Source organism: Cariama cristata, unplaced genomic scaffold (assembly GCF_000690535.1).
Source record: "Cariama cristata isolate BGI_N322 unplaced genomic scaffold, ASM69053v1 scaffold15061, whole genome shotgun sequence".
In the NCBI taxonomy this organism is placed as follows: domain Eukaryota; kingdom Metazoa; phylum Chordata; class Aves; order Cariamiformes; family Cariamidae; genus Cariama; species Cariama cristata.
Genome location: NW_009598811.1, coordinates 309 through 15,057, shown reverse-complemented (window position 1 = coordinate 15,057; position 14,749 = coordinate 309). Strand labels below are relative to the sequence as shown.

The following is a 14,749-nucleotide window of genomic DNA, read 5'->3' as shown; positions in this document are numbered from 1 at the left end:
ATCAGTTGTAATTAATAAAGTTATGCCTTACACACTGTGACACAAAGACCTTGACAAGAAGTGTGAGCAGCTCTCTACATCTTATTCAATTTGAGGGTAACAGAAATAGACCACAGAATCATCAGGCTTGCACTTTTTCTTCATCTTTGTTTGATCAGTTTGACAGCTACACCTATCTGGAGCGTTTTGGCCCAACTAAAACAGTAAAAAAGTAGTTGTGAAGGAGCTGTCCTGTCTCTTCGTGCAGTCACGCTGTTTTGTCTTTCTGTTCAGCTTCCTTGTGTTTCTGAGGTACCAGATCTATTATGGTTACCCTCTGCAGACATACCTGGAATATCCCATCATCGTTGCACAAGGTAATTTTTTTAAGCCATGTTTTGAAAATAAAACAGGGCTCATTCAGCACTCCAAGGCTCTGCCTGTAGGTAGGGTACTCCACTGCAGTGATGTGAATCCATTGACCAATACTAGATGGAGTTGGGGGGAAGAGGGGAATGAACATCTCAAATGTAATTGAATTCTTACACATTTATGAAAAAAGATGGTGAGGTAGAGGAGAAAGATCAAATTAATACGCACACAGAGGGGAGCTGCAGTGTAAGTTCATCCTTTATCCAGTGACTCGTGTGGGAGAGAAACATTATAAACACTCCAGACTCGTAAGAAAATCTTCATTTTGGAGCTTGCAGTGTTTTGGACATCAATCAAATTTGAGAGACAAAACCTGTAAGAAACCAGTTTCCGTAGACATGGTGCCCAGTGGAACTGTCTAGGAGTGCATTTGGGCCCCTTCTCTCCCCTCTCTGATGAGCAATCTTTTATTTATTTCAGATGTCATTCTCCTTTTGTTTATTCTACGTTTCAGTGGAAACATGAAACAAGCTTTGTTCTATGCAGTCACGTATCCTTTGAAATCTGGGAATTTTGGTTTATGTAGCTTGTTTGGTAGTTTTTTGCATAGCAGCTATGTCATCATTTGTTTTGTGCTACCGTTGTAAATCATTTTCAGCCTCCCCTCGCCATGCATTCCACATTCACATGCTGATTTCTGGGATCACAGTAAAATCTCTACAAGAAGTAAGCTTTATATGTAGCTATGCTTTAGAAGACCCACAGCTGATAAGGAGTAAGACCAATTCTTAATTTACATCTTTGCAAGAGATGCAGGGTGGAAATGATTATTCTTTTTTCTTTGATTCCTATGCGTGCATTAAAATAGGATTTGGGCTTAAATCTCAAGTCTTGTGCTTTGGAGCAGCTATTGAGAAAGTCCAGGCACTGTTCAACCAAAGAGTGTGAAAAATAGGAACACTTAGTATTTCAACCAGTGCTTAATATATTTTATCTAGGTTGTATGGTCTGTTATAAAGTTTCAATAAGATTATTTCCAGATGTTTAAAAAAAATCTAATTCTCCAGGCACTTTTGAGAGCTGCACTATCCTAGAATTTTCAGTGCTATAAAACTTAACATAAGATAAGATTTGGGGGGGGCTGGTACGTGCTAACACTGCGGAAGTGGATAATAGACCTGGCCATGGTAAGTGCTGCATGATGATTTGAAAGTAGGTCTGTATATGAAATAACTTTTTTCTGGACATCTTGATCAGTGAAATATCTCCTTATATTTGTCCTTGGAAGAATTAATCATTTTGGGTTAGCTTTCAGAACAACCCAAGTTTTCAAATACAGCTGCTTCACTTCTGTGAGTAGCTGGAAAACAAAGCAGTGGTAACAGAGACCCTATGAAGGGAAAAAAAAGTGTCCTGAGGTAAAGTTGTTAATTGTGGTGCCTCAATTAAAACTAGCAAAGGTTTAAGATGTTGAAAAAAGATTGCCTCTTTAGTCCTAATGTCATAACCCCATTAAGAAACCTTTAACAAGACAGGAAAAGAATAGAGCATCAGTCAAAGCATTTGAAATAGGGAATGTTAAGTATTTCACAAGATCTTTTATCCGTTTAGTCCTACAATTTTGCAAAAAAGGTATCATCTGATAATGCCCTATATAGGTTAAAGATGGTCTTTGGCCTTCTTAATCAGAAAAGAGAAAGTTAAAATTTTATTGAGATGAACTGGAGTTGCTAATGCAAAAGACGATACAAACGGGGATAAAAGCTTCTAAGCTTAACAGCAATCCTTACTTGTAAGGGAAATCTGGGCGTGCCACAGAGACCCGCGTGGAGGTCCCCTCTACCCGCTGCCTTTACAAAATCCCCCTTAAAAGGATGACAGGGTGAATAGTCTGTTCCCTTCATTGCATTTTCCCACCAATTGGACTCATTTTCTACACATTCTTGTCAGTTTTCTCATTCTTTTATGGTTTTGTTTGCCAGACATAATGGTAACAGATGGTCTGAATCAACCTTGCTGTTTAGACTAGATTAGTCTCATTTTAGCTAACTTTCATAAACAGTTTTATGTAGCAGGTTGAGAGGCTTTTTTGTTTCTTTGCTTCTTACTGTATTTGCCTCTATCTAGCATTTGCCAACAGCAGTAGCAATTGTGCTCTTTGAGCTTCATTCTGGGCAGTACCTCAGAAATTGGTCTCTTGCTTCTGTCTACTTCAATTTTTTTGCTTCATGGTTCCTTAGTAAGAAGCTGAAATGCTTGGGTTGAGAAAGTATGTATTTTTCTTTTTATTCTAAATGAAACAGCTAGTCCTGGTTTTTAGTAAGTTACATACTAACAGCCGTAAGCTAAACACTCGGATAATACAGTGGCCAAGGCAGAGGTTCTTTCTCTTTTTTTGCCTGCTTTTCAGAATTTGTGCACGCTCATCAGTGCAGCCAGTAAGCTGGCTCAGCTGCGGTGTCTCTGGCAGACAAAAGATTCTGGACAAGTGAGCGCCTTGACCTGGAGTATGTCTGCATACACCTGCGCAAGTAAGCTGGGGGCAACTTGGTATGAAGCACTGAGTTTTCCTTTTTTAAAGCCATATCTCCTCCAATGCCTCTTTCAATAGGGCTTTACTCAATCGTTGTAGGTAAAAATCTTACCTAATGTAGTTTCTCTTAGTGCCAACTTCTGAGACTCAGATACCACACAGTCTCTGGAAATCAAGTTTTATCATTAACACCAGCTCAGTCACAATGACATTTTAACTTAGAAAACATGCAAATATGGTCAAAGGAACCCCGTACAGTTGAAATAACTGAAGGAGTGTCTTTACGAAGAAGAGATTTCAGTGTTCTAGGATTTAATAAAATTACTAGTGATCCAGTATGAAAAGGTGCTAAATTTTGAGTTAGACAATGCTAATTCTGAAAAGTCATCTACAAATAAATACACACTTAATGCTAAATACCTTTAACTCTGACTACATGTAAATACATTTCTCAAGAGAGGAGAATTTAAGAACTTACCAAGAAGAATGATTTGTGCAGTTGATGTGTTGATTACCTAGTGGTGTGGGTGAACAGTTCTACAGCTATTTGTCAGAAGTGCCTCTGTCATATTCACAAAACTTGTTTAAAATATTCTTACTATAAAACATAATGATGCTGGATCTATTTCATAGACTGGTTTGGTTGGAAAGGACCTTAAAGATCATCTAGATTTCCCCATGAAACAAATGTTTTTAAGTCAGTAATTAGAAGCTGTGGTATGTTCACTGAACAATAGCAATAAACTTTGTAAATGGTTTTAGTCTGCTGCAAATGTGAAATAATTAATGTTTAGATTTGTCGTGGGAAGGAAAGCTGAATTCCTTATATCTGGAGAAGCCTAAAAGCATGCATGTGAACATTCACAGTGGTTAAGTCATGCTAACTCGAGTGTGGGTGTAGCTCAGAGTCAAGTACTGAAGGAGGGAGCTGAACAGAAAGAGAAGCAATAGACTCTGGCCACACCCAATTTAGTGAGAGAGAGAGATAAAAATTCTATCAGTGATTTTCTCATTTAAAAAGACCCTTAATACAGTGCTGCTCAGCTTTGAGAGCTTGGTCTCTGAAGCTACAATAGTGAAGAGTGGATGCACTAAAAGTGGGAATGTCTATACAATGTATGTTTTCATGCAAGATTATCCTTGGTTGAAAAATAGACTATTTCATTTTTTGAAGGTATAAACATGTCGTATCTAGTCCACTAACCAGAATTCATTCAATTTACAGCAAGAATATTTACAACTGTAATCACTACGAATGATCTTGCAGGTGAGTAAAGCATGGAATTGCTGGCCTCTCCAAGATAACAGCTGCCACGGTAGCTTTTAGCTGTTTTGTAAAAGCAGTTATCTGGTCTCAGAAGAACAAACCACGAACGTGCTGACTTAGCATGGTGAGGGAGAGAGTGAGTTACTGCTAAAATAGTAGCACAGAATTACAAATCAGTCAAATACCTGCAGAAAACAAAAAAACCTGCTTAATGCTTCTCATGTGGTGACAAGTGGTCCAAAAGCCATTATGTTCTTCAAAAGGCAAAAGCACTACAAAATTAAGTTAATTATGAAAATAGAGAATAAAGCATTAAAAATCTTTAAATACATAAATAAATAAATTTAGTAAAATCCAACTTTAAAAATCTGTAATAACTGAGTGATAGCTTTTCAAATAATGTATTTCCTTTTCTTCTTGTGGGGTTTGTGCATTAAAAAATTCTTCTGGAAAACTAGTTCAAGTTCAGCTTAGTCTATGAATAGTTTTAGGCACATCACTGAGAAAGTTTATGGCAGGCCAAAATTGAAATGGTAGGCTGATAAGAAACTCACAAAAAACAGGCTTAAAATATATAATTTGCAGCTGATTTCATTATAAAGCAAATTTATTGAACAGCTTCTTACCATCCTGACAAAACTGAAAGAACCAAGGAGCACGGCAGATTTTTCAATAAATGGTTCGGCATCAAGACTTGGTGGATGTAAGAACAGTAAGAAGATCGCACTGTACTTTATTTGGTGGTTCCTTGTTCTAGTTCAAAACTGGTATTTCATCAGAAACAACATATGACTGGATTTATTTTTTTTTAAGCAGTCCTCTGCAGCAGAACAAGGCTCTAGTTTTACAGGCAGTTCAAGTGGCTCTTTCACTGGAAAAGGAAGTCCCCTTTTCAGTCACTCATCTTCACCCCCCTGCTTGCTGCTTTCTCTTTTCCAGAGTAAGAGTTTTGGGGCCAGGCAGTTAACTAGATCACCAAAACATTGGCATAATGCCCACGCAGAAATTTAGTCTGGGTCAGTTATCACGTCCGGTTCACCTTCAGCTACGCACTCACACTGATGAGAAGCAAGAGAAGTATATTGAGGGGAGGAAGGAAGGGAGGAAAACACCATGAAAGTAAAAAGCCTGCTCTTGGAAGTAAAGCAGGCTCTGGTTGAAGCTGCTTTTTAAAATACAGCACGATACCCTTTGGAACATGGAAGAGATGGCAGCGAACATGGATTCTGTGCGGCTCTAATGGAAAATGTTGCCAGTGAACTTCTAACACTGAACACTTTGGCGTGTTCATCTTGGTTTCATACACCCATATGAAACTGTCAAACATCACACATTTCTGAAACAAAGTTTTGTGTACATTTCTGTGAATATTCAATTTACCAACTGGATATTAGATATACCTATACTTCAAATTGCGGTGTCACAGGTAGAGATACTGTGCTTATTTTGGTTTAAAAAAAATTCTGAAAGTTAATCAAGATACTGAAAAACTGCCTTTTTCTCAACTGTCAGATTTCCTCTCATTAAAATCATACTAAGATACAAGTATTTCCTGTCTCCTCAAAGTCTAAACATAACAGATGGCAGCAGAGAATAATCCCTTTATTGTAGACAACACACGCAGCTATAGAGGACACATGAGCTGCGACTCTGAGTTTAATTTTTGGTGTAAATATAAATTTATATGAGGCTACTCAAACTTGTACTATTTTCTTACAAAAGAATTAAAGGTACTGTAGCGTATTATTTTCAGATGTCACTTGTAAGTACTAAATGTTCTTCTGCTATATTTACTTTGAGAATTTCTGGGTTCCTGAACATGGCAATTTAAACTAATTGACTGAAAAGAGTTGCAGGATGTGAACCAGCCTGTTTGTACACCAGTGAAGGTTTACAAAACAATGTGTCTTCTGAAAATGACAGCAGTTGATTTTTTGGGGATTTATGCTTACAAGATTATTTTTATTTCCCTTTTAGTTCTCATCCGTTTCATAACCATGCTCATTCTCAATATTTGGGTCACAGCCACAATCCTGCACTACAGAAAGACTAAAAAGACTGATTAGAAGACACTCATCAGCACACACCGTAGGTACCATCCAAAAAACCCGATCCGATTCAGCTTAAACAACAGAGGTTGAGCAAGCGCTCTCTCTCTTTTAAGCCTAGTATTTAGCCCTAAGTGTACTTAATACAGTCATGCTTATTTTCTCTTAGAAATAATTCTGATAAGATACTTAATGTAAGCAGCATATTTTTATTGGTCATTTAAGACAGGTTTCACTGATACCACATTTTATCTAGATTTTTTAACTAAATGAACAAGGTATTTCGTATTTAGATGATGTGAGATATATTCTTGTATCACTTCAGTACTTTCTGGTTACATATAAGCAATTTTCTTCAATTATACAAGAGCAATTTTGCACCAACATATCAACTCATCTTTCTGCATCTGCTGCGAGTTTGAAAAACAACAACAGATGTTTGTCTTCTTCTTGCAAGCAACTCAATTAGTTTGACATAAACTATCTGTATTTTAGGATGAAGAAAATCTGAGTTAAGGCCCAATCCAAAATAAGGTTCTAAATGTGTTTTACTAAGCAAGTCACAAATCCAGTTGGGATTGTAGCGCTTACATGCAACACCGAAATAGCACAATTTATACAGCTGAGAGGATACCCATGGTCACTTTCTTCACTATACCCAGGTTTTGTTAGGGTAAGAGCAAAAACTCAACTATGAATTCTGCTTTTTCAACCTGAGCTCTCATTCACTGAACACACTGTTTTGGGAACAGCAGAGACTAGAATGTATAGAATTAATGAACCTTTGGCCAGCAGAGTTAAAAATTGTGTTTAAGCAGAAGTTCCTGAACTGATAACGCCGACTCCTCAGGTGCAATCTATGCTGACAGGGACCTGGTCATGCGTGCACCTTGGGGCATCACAGCAGACTCCTCCCCAGTGGTGACCAGGTTTTGATGATACTGCTTGGTGCTTTGTCCCTTTTTAGCCTGTCTGTGCTATATGTGCTGAAGAACATAAAGGCTTCACTTAAATATTTACTTTGGAGATTCTAATCAATTTGTAGTAGGTACATTAAAAAAGGGAAAAGAATATTCTTGAGAACTTTTGCTTTTGGAAGTAATGCCTTTCCAACCAAAAGTTACAGAAGTAATCACATAGCTTGCCTTCATTTCTCATTAACGTTCTCGAAATTAAAAAGACACGCCGTTTCCAAAGAGTTCTTAAAGAGTATTACTGTTGATTGGCATGTTAAAACCAGGGCACCCTTGATCCCGACACCCTTGAAAACTATGGGCAGGCTGCATTGACTACATTTCAGGCAGGTTTTCCTTGCAACATCCTGAATCGTTGTGGACTCTTGTGGAAGAGTGGGATCTGCCAAAGCAGATGTTTCTGCCAGCGCATGCTCAGCAATCAGACCGAGACCTTCACCATCAGAAAACATAGCTGCTTTGTAAACTCGGATTTTAGAGTGGAGGGGATGGGAAGGGGTGTGTCTGTGGACCTATGATTTCAGTTATCTCACATTATTGAGAGCCAGTTCAAAGAGGAGTGTTTTCTACTGCTCAGATAAAATGTATAAATGTTCCTATGTTGGTTGAGAGAGTAACTGTAAATGTCCTGTTACTGATTTTACTAAAGATGTGTTCGGTATCTGACATGGTCTAAATGGTGGCAGGTTGCACATAGTCCATTTCCAGGTCATATTAATAAATGCTATTCTTAATGATTGATTAATGTTATTCTTACAGTTAATTTTCATTACATTTCATTTTTTATTCTGTTTCCATATATGGAAAGAAAATGAAAATATTCATTACAGGCCATTAATGGGCAGCTTTCACCTTAATATTTGAAGCATCAGGCTGTATATTAACCTGTAAAATGCATAAGAGCTCCAGCATCTCAAAAGGGAAAAAACCCACACTTTTCATCTCGTTTCTTTAATTAAAGCCTCTTCTTGATACAGAAAGATTTGTATGGAGTCCAAACCCTCTCTGTTATCGACATCTTTCATATTCCTGTAGCAAAATGAAGACACTCCATTTTCGGTTTGAGGATCAGCACTTCAAGTTGGTTTTTTTCATCATAAAACTGAAAATACATTTACAAAAAGTTCTTTAACAGGTCACTTAATGTATTTCAAATAAATCATCTTAGAAACCTTTGGGAAAAAGAGACCGAGGAAAAAGAAACAAAGCTGGGCAATTCCAAAGTTTAAGGTAAAGTAATTTTGTGGACTTGGAAAGCTGGACCATGAATTCTCATTCAAGCTGCAAGGGATATGAAACAATCAGAAGGTAGTAGTAAATAGTTTTACACACTTTTTTTTCCCCACAAGAATAATTTCTTTCACTTTTGTAAGGTAGATGTACGCTCACGTCCTGGGTGAGCCCCACGAAAGTGTAGACCCTGTGGTTTTCCAGTACGTAAACTGTAATCTTCTCAGTAGCTGGATTAAAGGCAGCAGCTTTGGAGAAGATAGAGGGGGAGGATACATCTTGTTAAACCTCTCCTTCAACAGCATCGAGGCGGACACAAGCAAGTTGTTTGCTGTGTAATGCAGCAGCAGAGCAAAGACGGGCAGGGAAAGCGTCTTGGATTTACTGCAGCATGAGGAAGCCAGTAAGCAACTTTTATGCACAGGGCTGGAAGAAATACGTCAGCATTCACACATCCGGTAGCAGTGCTGAACTTGGTGTCTAATTGCAGTTGGTCACAACGTGCTCACAAGGTAACAGGGCCTTTCCTGTCCTGGCTGATAAAGTGTGGCTCCTGTCAGGGCTTTCAAAAAGTATGAGTTTTTTGCCTGTGAAAAGACAAGATCTGAATTCTAGTACAGTCTGCTGAATAACCCCAAATACCTCCAGCTGTGGATATGATGAACTATAACTGTGCATTTGGTAACAGATAAGCTACAAGCTGCACTTAGCCACAAAGCTCAGTTTAACAGTATGAACTAGAAAACACTTTGAGATTTACTATCCAAAAAAAAGAATGAGGACTTGATTCCAGACACAGCAGGTTGCAGGTCTGAAAGTGAGACAGTGGAGTTTTCTTTTAGTTTACTTTTCCCAAAAGCCTATTTCTGAACTGTCCTCAGTGAACAGGAACATCCTACTCAAATGCAAAACCATCATCTCCCCCGGGCTACAGGCCTCTGCCACGCTTGGCACTTGGCACAGAGTAAAACTATGTAGGCATAGATGTGTTTTTGTGTTACTCCAATCCATAAGAAGATGTTACTGCTTAGACTGACTGCTCAGAAGTCCCCGGCCCTCTCTGAGCCCTGAGCCTCTTCCACTGCCCTACGTTGTGCATGTAGCTGCTCCCTAACCTGTTTCTGCTAATCTGATCTGCTAAAATGGGGGAGAAAGGAGTGGGGCGGGGAGGCGGATGCACACCTCAACTGCTGGAGCTCAGAAGCTGGATTTTAGAGCAGTTTGACTCTTTGGAGAAAGTCATTCATGATTAGCTAAAAGGTCCCAAACAGCGTACAACTTGTAGAAAGCCTTCATTCACTCCTTTAAATGAGGTAAAGTTACTCTTCCTCCATCAAACAACCATTATCCATTTAAGGACATATGTAAGTGGGGGCGGGGGGGAAAGAAATAACACTTCCGAGACTACAGGAAGATCTGTTACAGATGAAAAGCTACACAGATGTGGAGATCAACTCAAATGAAGTACTTTCCCAGCCACGTATTTTCTATGATGATAAATAGTAATTACTTCCATGCTAATTATTTTCAGGTTGGTTTGTTCCTTTCCCTTCCAGATTCTTCAATACTTGAGATTCATATTTATCTATGAAGCAGAACAGGAAATGTTGCCTTCATCGCTAATAATGGGCTAAGGATGTCCCAGGTTGGAATGTGAGGAAGCTGAAAAAAACCCCTTAAAATAGGATATTACATTCTTTGTTTGTACTGAACTTAATTTGCTTGATTTTGAGCCAGAGTTCTCCAAGATGCTTAAGAGTTCTCCATGATGGCTGTCGCTGTCACACAGGCGACATACACATAGGGAGCCACAATAAACATCACCATAAGAACCTGCCAGCTCATTGCTTGTGCTGGATCCAATTGCAAGACCTTGGCAGTCTCACAGACCTGAGTCCTGGTGGACCTTGAGTGTTTCCTGCCTGATGGCACAATAGATGTACAGACAGCTTCAAGTTAAAGATGTCAACTACTCTATTCTACCTTGGAAGTGGTTTAGGGCAAGCACTATCTTCGTCCTGGAAAAAAATCCAGTCTTTGGACCGGGGGTAAAATAATAGTTTTTTTATACTACATGATATTTTTGATGAAATTTAATTGGGGATACCTAAAGGACAATTTAAATAATTGTCATAATTTTGTTCATGCCCTGTTTTATTTCATTATTTCAGCTCATAACTGTCTTAAATTGTCAACAGCCTACACAAGTACTTCTGTATATTATGGGGTATTACTGACTTACAGGAAGGGAGCTTTGAGAGGGCAAACATCTTGTTTTATCTGTCAAGTATTCTGGAAACTAATTTAAAGGACAGAACCTGCACCAGCATAAAATGCAACAACAAAAGTTAGCTAACGATGATTATGATTCAAATTGAATAGCAACATGGCTCCATGCTGAAAATAAATTCTGCTTTCCAGCTTATTGTAATTGCAAGTCATCTGTGTATACGCCTACTCTGGGATGTACAAGATTTCTGCTTTTGAATTCGGAGGCTTTGGCCAGCCGCACCATGATGCTGACCTGTCTCATACTACATGAAAAGTGTACATGGAAGAACACGCTTCCTGTGCCTCAGTGTCCCCTCTGTCATGTGAATCAGGACTCTAATGAAGCACAGACCAAGTTGTATAAAGTGTATTTTAAGTTACCCAATTACTGTAAAGAAATTCTTTCACCTTTGAGCAATTGACTACATACAGATTCCACTGAGCTGACTTCCAAGACAGTGACTTATCTTGAGAGATTTTAAATTCTTTTCTCTGAAATGCACCGTCAGGATGACCTACAGTCCTCATGGGCGCTCTGAGCTCAAGGGTATTTCCCTCTCTCAGTGCTGATGTTTGTTTTAAGCTTGCACATATGCCCACCTTCCCAGTAATGAAACTCCCATTGCTGTAGCTCTGAAGGGTATACAAGGCACGTAGGGGAACTTCCCTACTGTATTTATCAAGCCCTTCCATCGTTCCAGAGCGGACAAGTGGCTACAGAGATCCTACTGAATCTCAGCTGGTTGTAATATGCTGGACAACATTATACAGTCACAGTAGGCCATGGGATCCAAGAAGCAGATGCAAGTCCTGAAGCTGCAGCCAGACCTGCACTTAGCCACAAGGTCAGCTTAGAGAGCGTGTTTGAAAAATGGAACGCAGCTGAGGTAAGAGACAACGCTAGGGCCCGCGAATGTGGAAAAGGGTTCAGACGGCAGGGTTCCTGGTTCCTTCAGCCTTACAACAGTTAAGGTATTAAATATCTCAGATATCTCAAAAAAAAGTTTCCACCAATTCACTCGTTAATAAAAAGTAGCACATATCTGAGACACATTGCTAACATGGCAATTCAGTGCTTAAAGTCTAAGCAGCTGGTAAGCCAGAGGAAAGGAGGAAGACTGGGAGTGATCCTACAAGCCCGATGCACTTCTTGTTGGGTAGCCATGTTTACCAAGTGGAGCAACAGCATCCCTGCAAAAAAAAAATCCCGAAGAGCTAGCAAAGGCAATGACAAATGACAAGAAGAACGGGATGACCTAAAGGGCACACTGGGACATGACAACATAAGACTACACATACAAGTAGGCTCCCATCTCTGAACAAACACTGAAGGCCCAGACCTCAAAATGGGGTGACAGGACTGAAGCACCACATGCAGTTGCCTTAGCTGTGAAAGCATTTCTACGTAGCTCCTCCAAGCAACTTAAAAAAGGGCTGCAGGGCCCCGCAATTGCTGCGCTCTATGCCCTTTCTTTTCAGGGTGAATATGTGTCTTTCCAGATTTCTTTAAGGTACACAGGACTACGTACACTTATAACTTTGTAATTTTGCTAGCTTTCACCGTGACTTTCATTTTGAAAGATCACTTTAATCCTGGAGCTTCTGTAAGATTATGGAGCAAAAGCAGCAGTGGTCAAATCAAGCTTCACAGTCACACTAGCAAGTATCAGGCAGTAACTGCCTACAAAGGGGCAAAGATTCAAAACCCCAGTCTTCATAATAATGCCTGGTAATTAGCATCCCTGTGCTAATAAATTACAGTTCCTCTGAGTCCCCACTATGATTTTATGGTGAGTTTTTCCATTCATTGCAGTAGTTTCTGGGGAAGAACTAGATTTGATGTGTTTAGACGCAGTGTTCTTTTCTGCTGCATACATCTCAGCAGACTCATCTCATTTCTCAGATGAGCGTGTCTAAGTACATCATTGTCAACTTCACAGGCAACTTCAACAAAGAACACAAATTAGTTTCAGAACTACTCCATCAACATCTTTTACAGAGATTCAAAAGAAAAATCCTTCCCACTCTCATGAGGGATACTTCAAAGCAGTAGGCAAAACCCACGATCTGTGGGATGCTGATAATCCCCTAAGTAGTTTATAGGATCGTCTTAATAACAAGTAATGTTTTCAATTTAAAGTGTAGTATGTGCAGAGATAATAGTCCATAAAAGATTCTGAAGATGAACTGTAATGCACTGAAAAGGCAAGAAGCCTGTCAAGAGTTCAAGGAGCGTCTGGACGACACTGCTGGTCATATAGTTTAGTTTTAGGTAGTCCTGCGAGGAGCGGGGAGTTGGATTCGATGATCCTTATGGGTCCCTTTCAGCTAGAGGTATTCCATGATTCTATGAAAAAATAAATGAATCACTATTTTAACACAAATGCCTAGGCAAACTATCCAGGAATGCAGAGGAGACTGAAATACTCCAGCTTCCTGAACTGGGCCATGGACTGTTAAGTGTTCTCCTGCCTTAGAAACAGAATAAGGAGGTGGTGAGGGTTTATCAGAGCAATGCAGATAAGAAGTTTGCTTTCATACAAGTTCTGCCTTTTCACAGCAGCATCCCAAATATGACCTCACAAGCACAGGATAGGTGAAGGCACTCAAGACCAAGATCATCTTCTTCAAAAGATGATTCTCTCAAAGCTAGATGGGAAACTAATACATTATAAGATTATAAACACAAATGCTCAAATTTCAAATGATCATCTGACACTGACTGAGAAACTAAAGACAGAAAGCATGAAATTTCTAGCAGCAGCTTCCTTGGCCTTGGTGACTTCAGAGAGCCACTGAATGCCTGTCAAAATTGTAGGAGGTTCAGTGTCTTCAACAGGGGTTGTAAGAGATTTAGACACTTGCAGTGAAACTTCAGTGACGTTTTAAATTTGGCCACTGTCACTGACTGCCAAGATACTTGAGCCTCTTGCATGTTTCCAAGTCCTATGTGGTACCATGGTCCACGTCATGTTTTGGTTACAGCATCAACCGTGCTAAGAAGCACAAGAACCACAATGTTTCCTTCAGTATGCAGACGTGATGCTGGTTGCTGGCAGTGCTGTGAGGGGTTGAGCTTTGGCAGGAACCACTAGAAGCAGGAAACTGCAGTACACAACCAGGAGGGAAGTGGAAATCTCCTTGCAGAAAGGTCTTTGTGACAACTGCCATGTTAATGCCGATGGGGTCTTCCTATCCAGCTTCCGTGTTGGTGAGCTCTTGGATGGGAACCAAAGAGCAACTTCCCTACAAGCGTCTTGGGCTGCTGGCTCCAAGTTTGACCCCTGTTTTTTCCAGAAGGTTAATTTGCAGCTTAGCTATGCTATTTGTTTACTCTTATGAAACAAAAGGACTTGCAATGAGAGCATTTATCCCTAGATAAAGTCATCCAGGCCATAAAAATGTCCTGTTTGCTGGGACAGGCTTGTTACAAAAATAAGGTGTTTAAATGTCAGTGACTTTAAGACAAATATTCCTTAGTTCAGGAATATGTTCTTTCTCAAAAATTTTAAGAGGTTACCACTGGACAATAAGGAAACAACGCGATCTCCAGGAACTACTGTTTAAGAGTTCTTTGCATTCCATAGCTCAGCAGCTGGAAGCTCTGTCTCGAGCAGAAGGATGAGTGAGAAGAACAGAAGAGCAGCTTTGCCTTTTGTGCCCTGGGTAGAAAGGAAGGTTCATCCACATCAGAGCATTGGCCAAATGCTCTCCGCACTACAGCTCTACGCAGCCCACACTGTTCCTTTGGGCCAAACTGCCTGAAGGAAAACTGTGGAATGCTATGACACTTCCATCCCCAGAGGCACTGAAAACTGAAAAGCCTTAAGGAACCTATTCGAAGTTAGCCCTGCTTTGAGGTCGAGGTCAGACCAGAAGACCTCCACTGCTCTGTATCAGCCTGTATCATTCTACGATACCATCTCAATAGAACCTGCTGTATGTATAGCTAATAACTATTTGTATAAGTATAGAATGTATAAACTGTGGCTAGTAAATACTACAATACAGCACATTTCTTAAAATGTCAGGTGTAAGAGGGCCCCAGGGATTCACAGTAAATGAAGACAAGCCA

The 14,749-nt window shown here is 39.7% G+C and overlaps 1 protein-coding gene across 1 annotated transcript; it reads left to right on the top strand.

Annotated features, from left to right (window-relative positions):
• Nucleotides 1–247: 247 nt before the first annotated feature.
• Nucleotides 248–6,217, top strand: PQLC3 (PQ loop repeat containing 3; the record flags this gene model as incomplete). Its single annotated transcript, XM_009709446.1, has 6 exons — nucleotides 248–356; nucleotides 832–901; nucleotides 1,481–1,538; nucleotides 2,762–2,882; nucleotides 4,110–4,151; nucleotides 6,129–6,217. Coding segments are annotated over 6 exons (489 nt in total), but the record flags the coding sequence as incomplete, so codon positions are not given.
• Nucleotides 6,218–14,749: the final 8,532 nt, after the last annotated feature.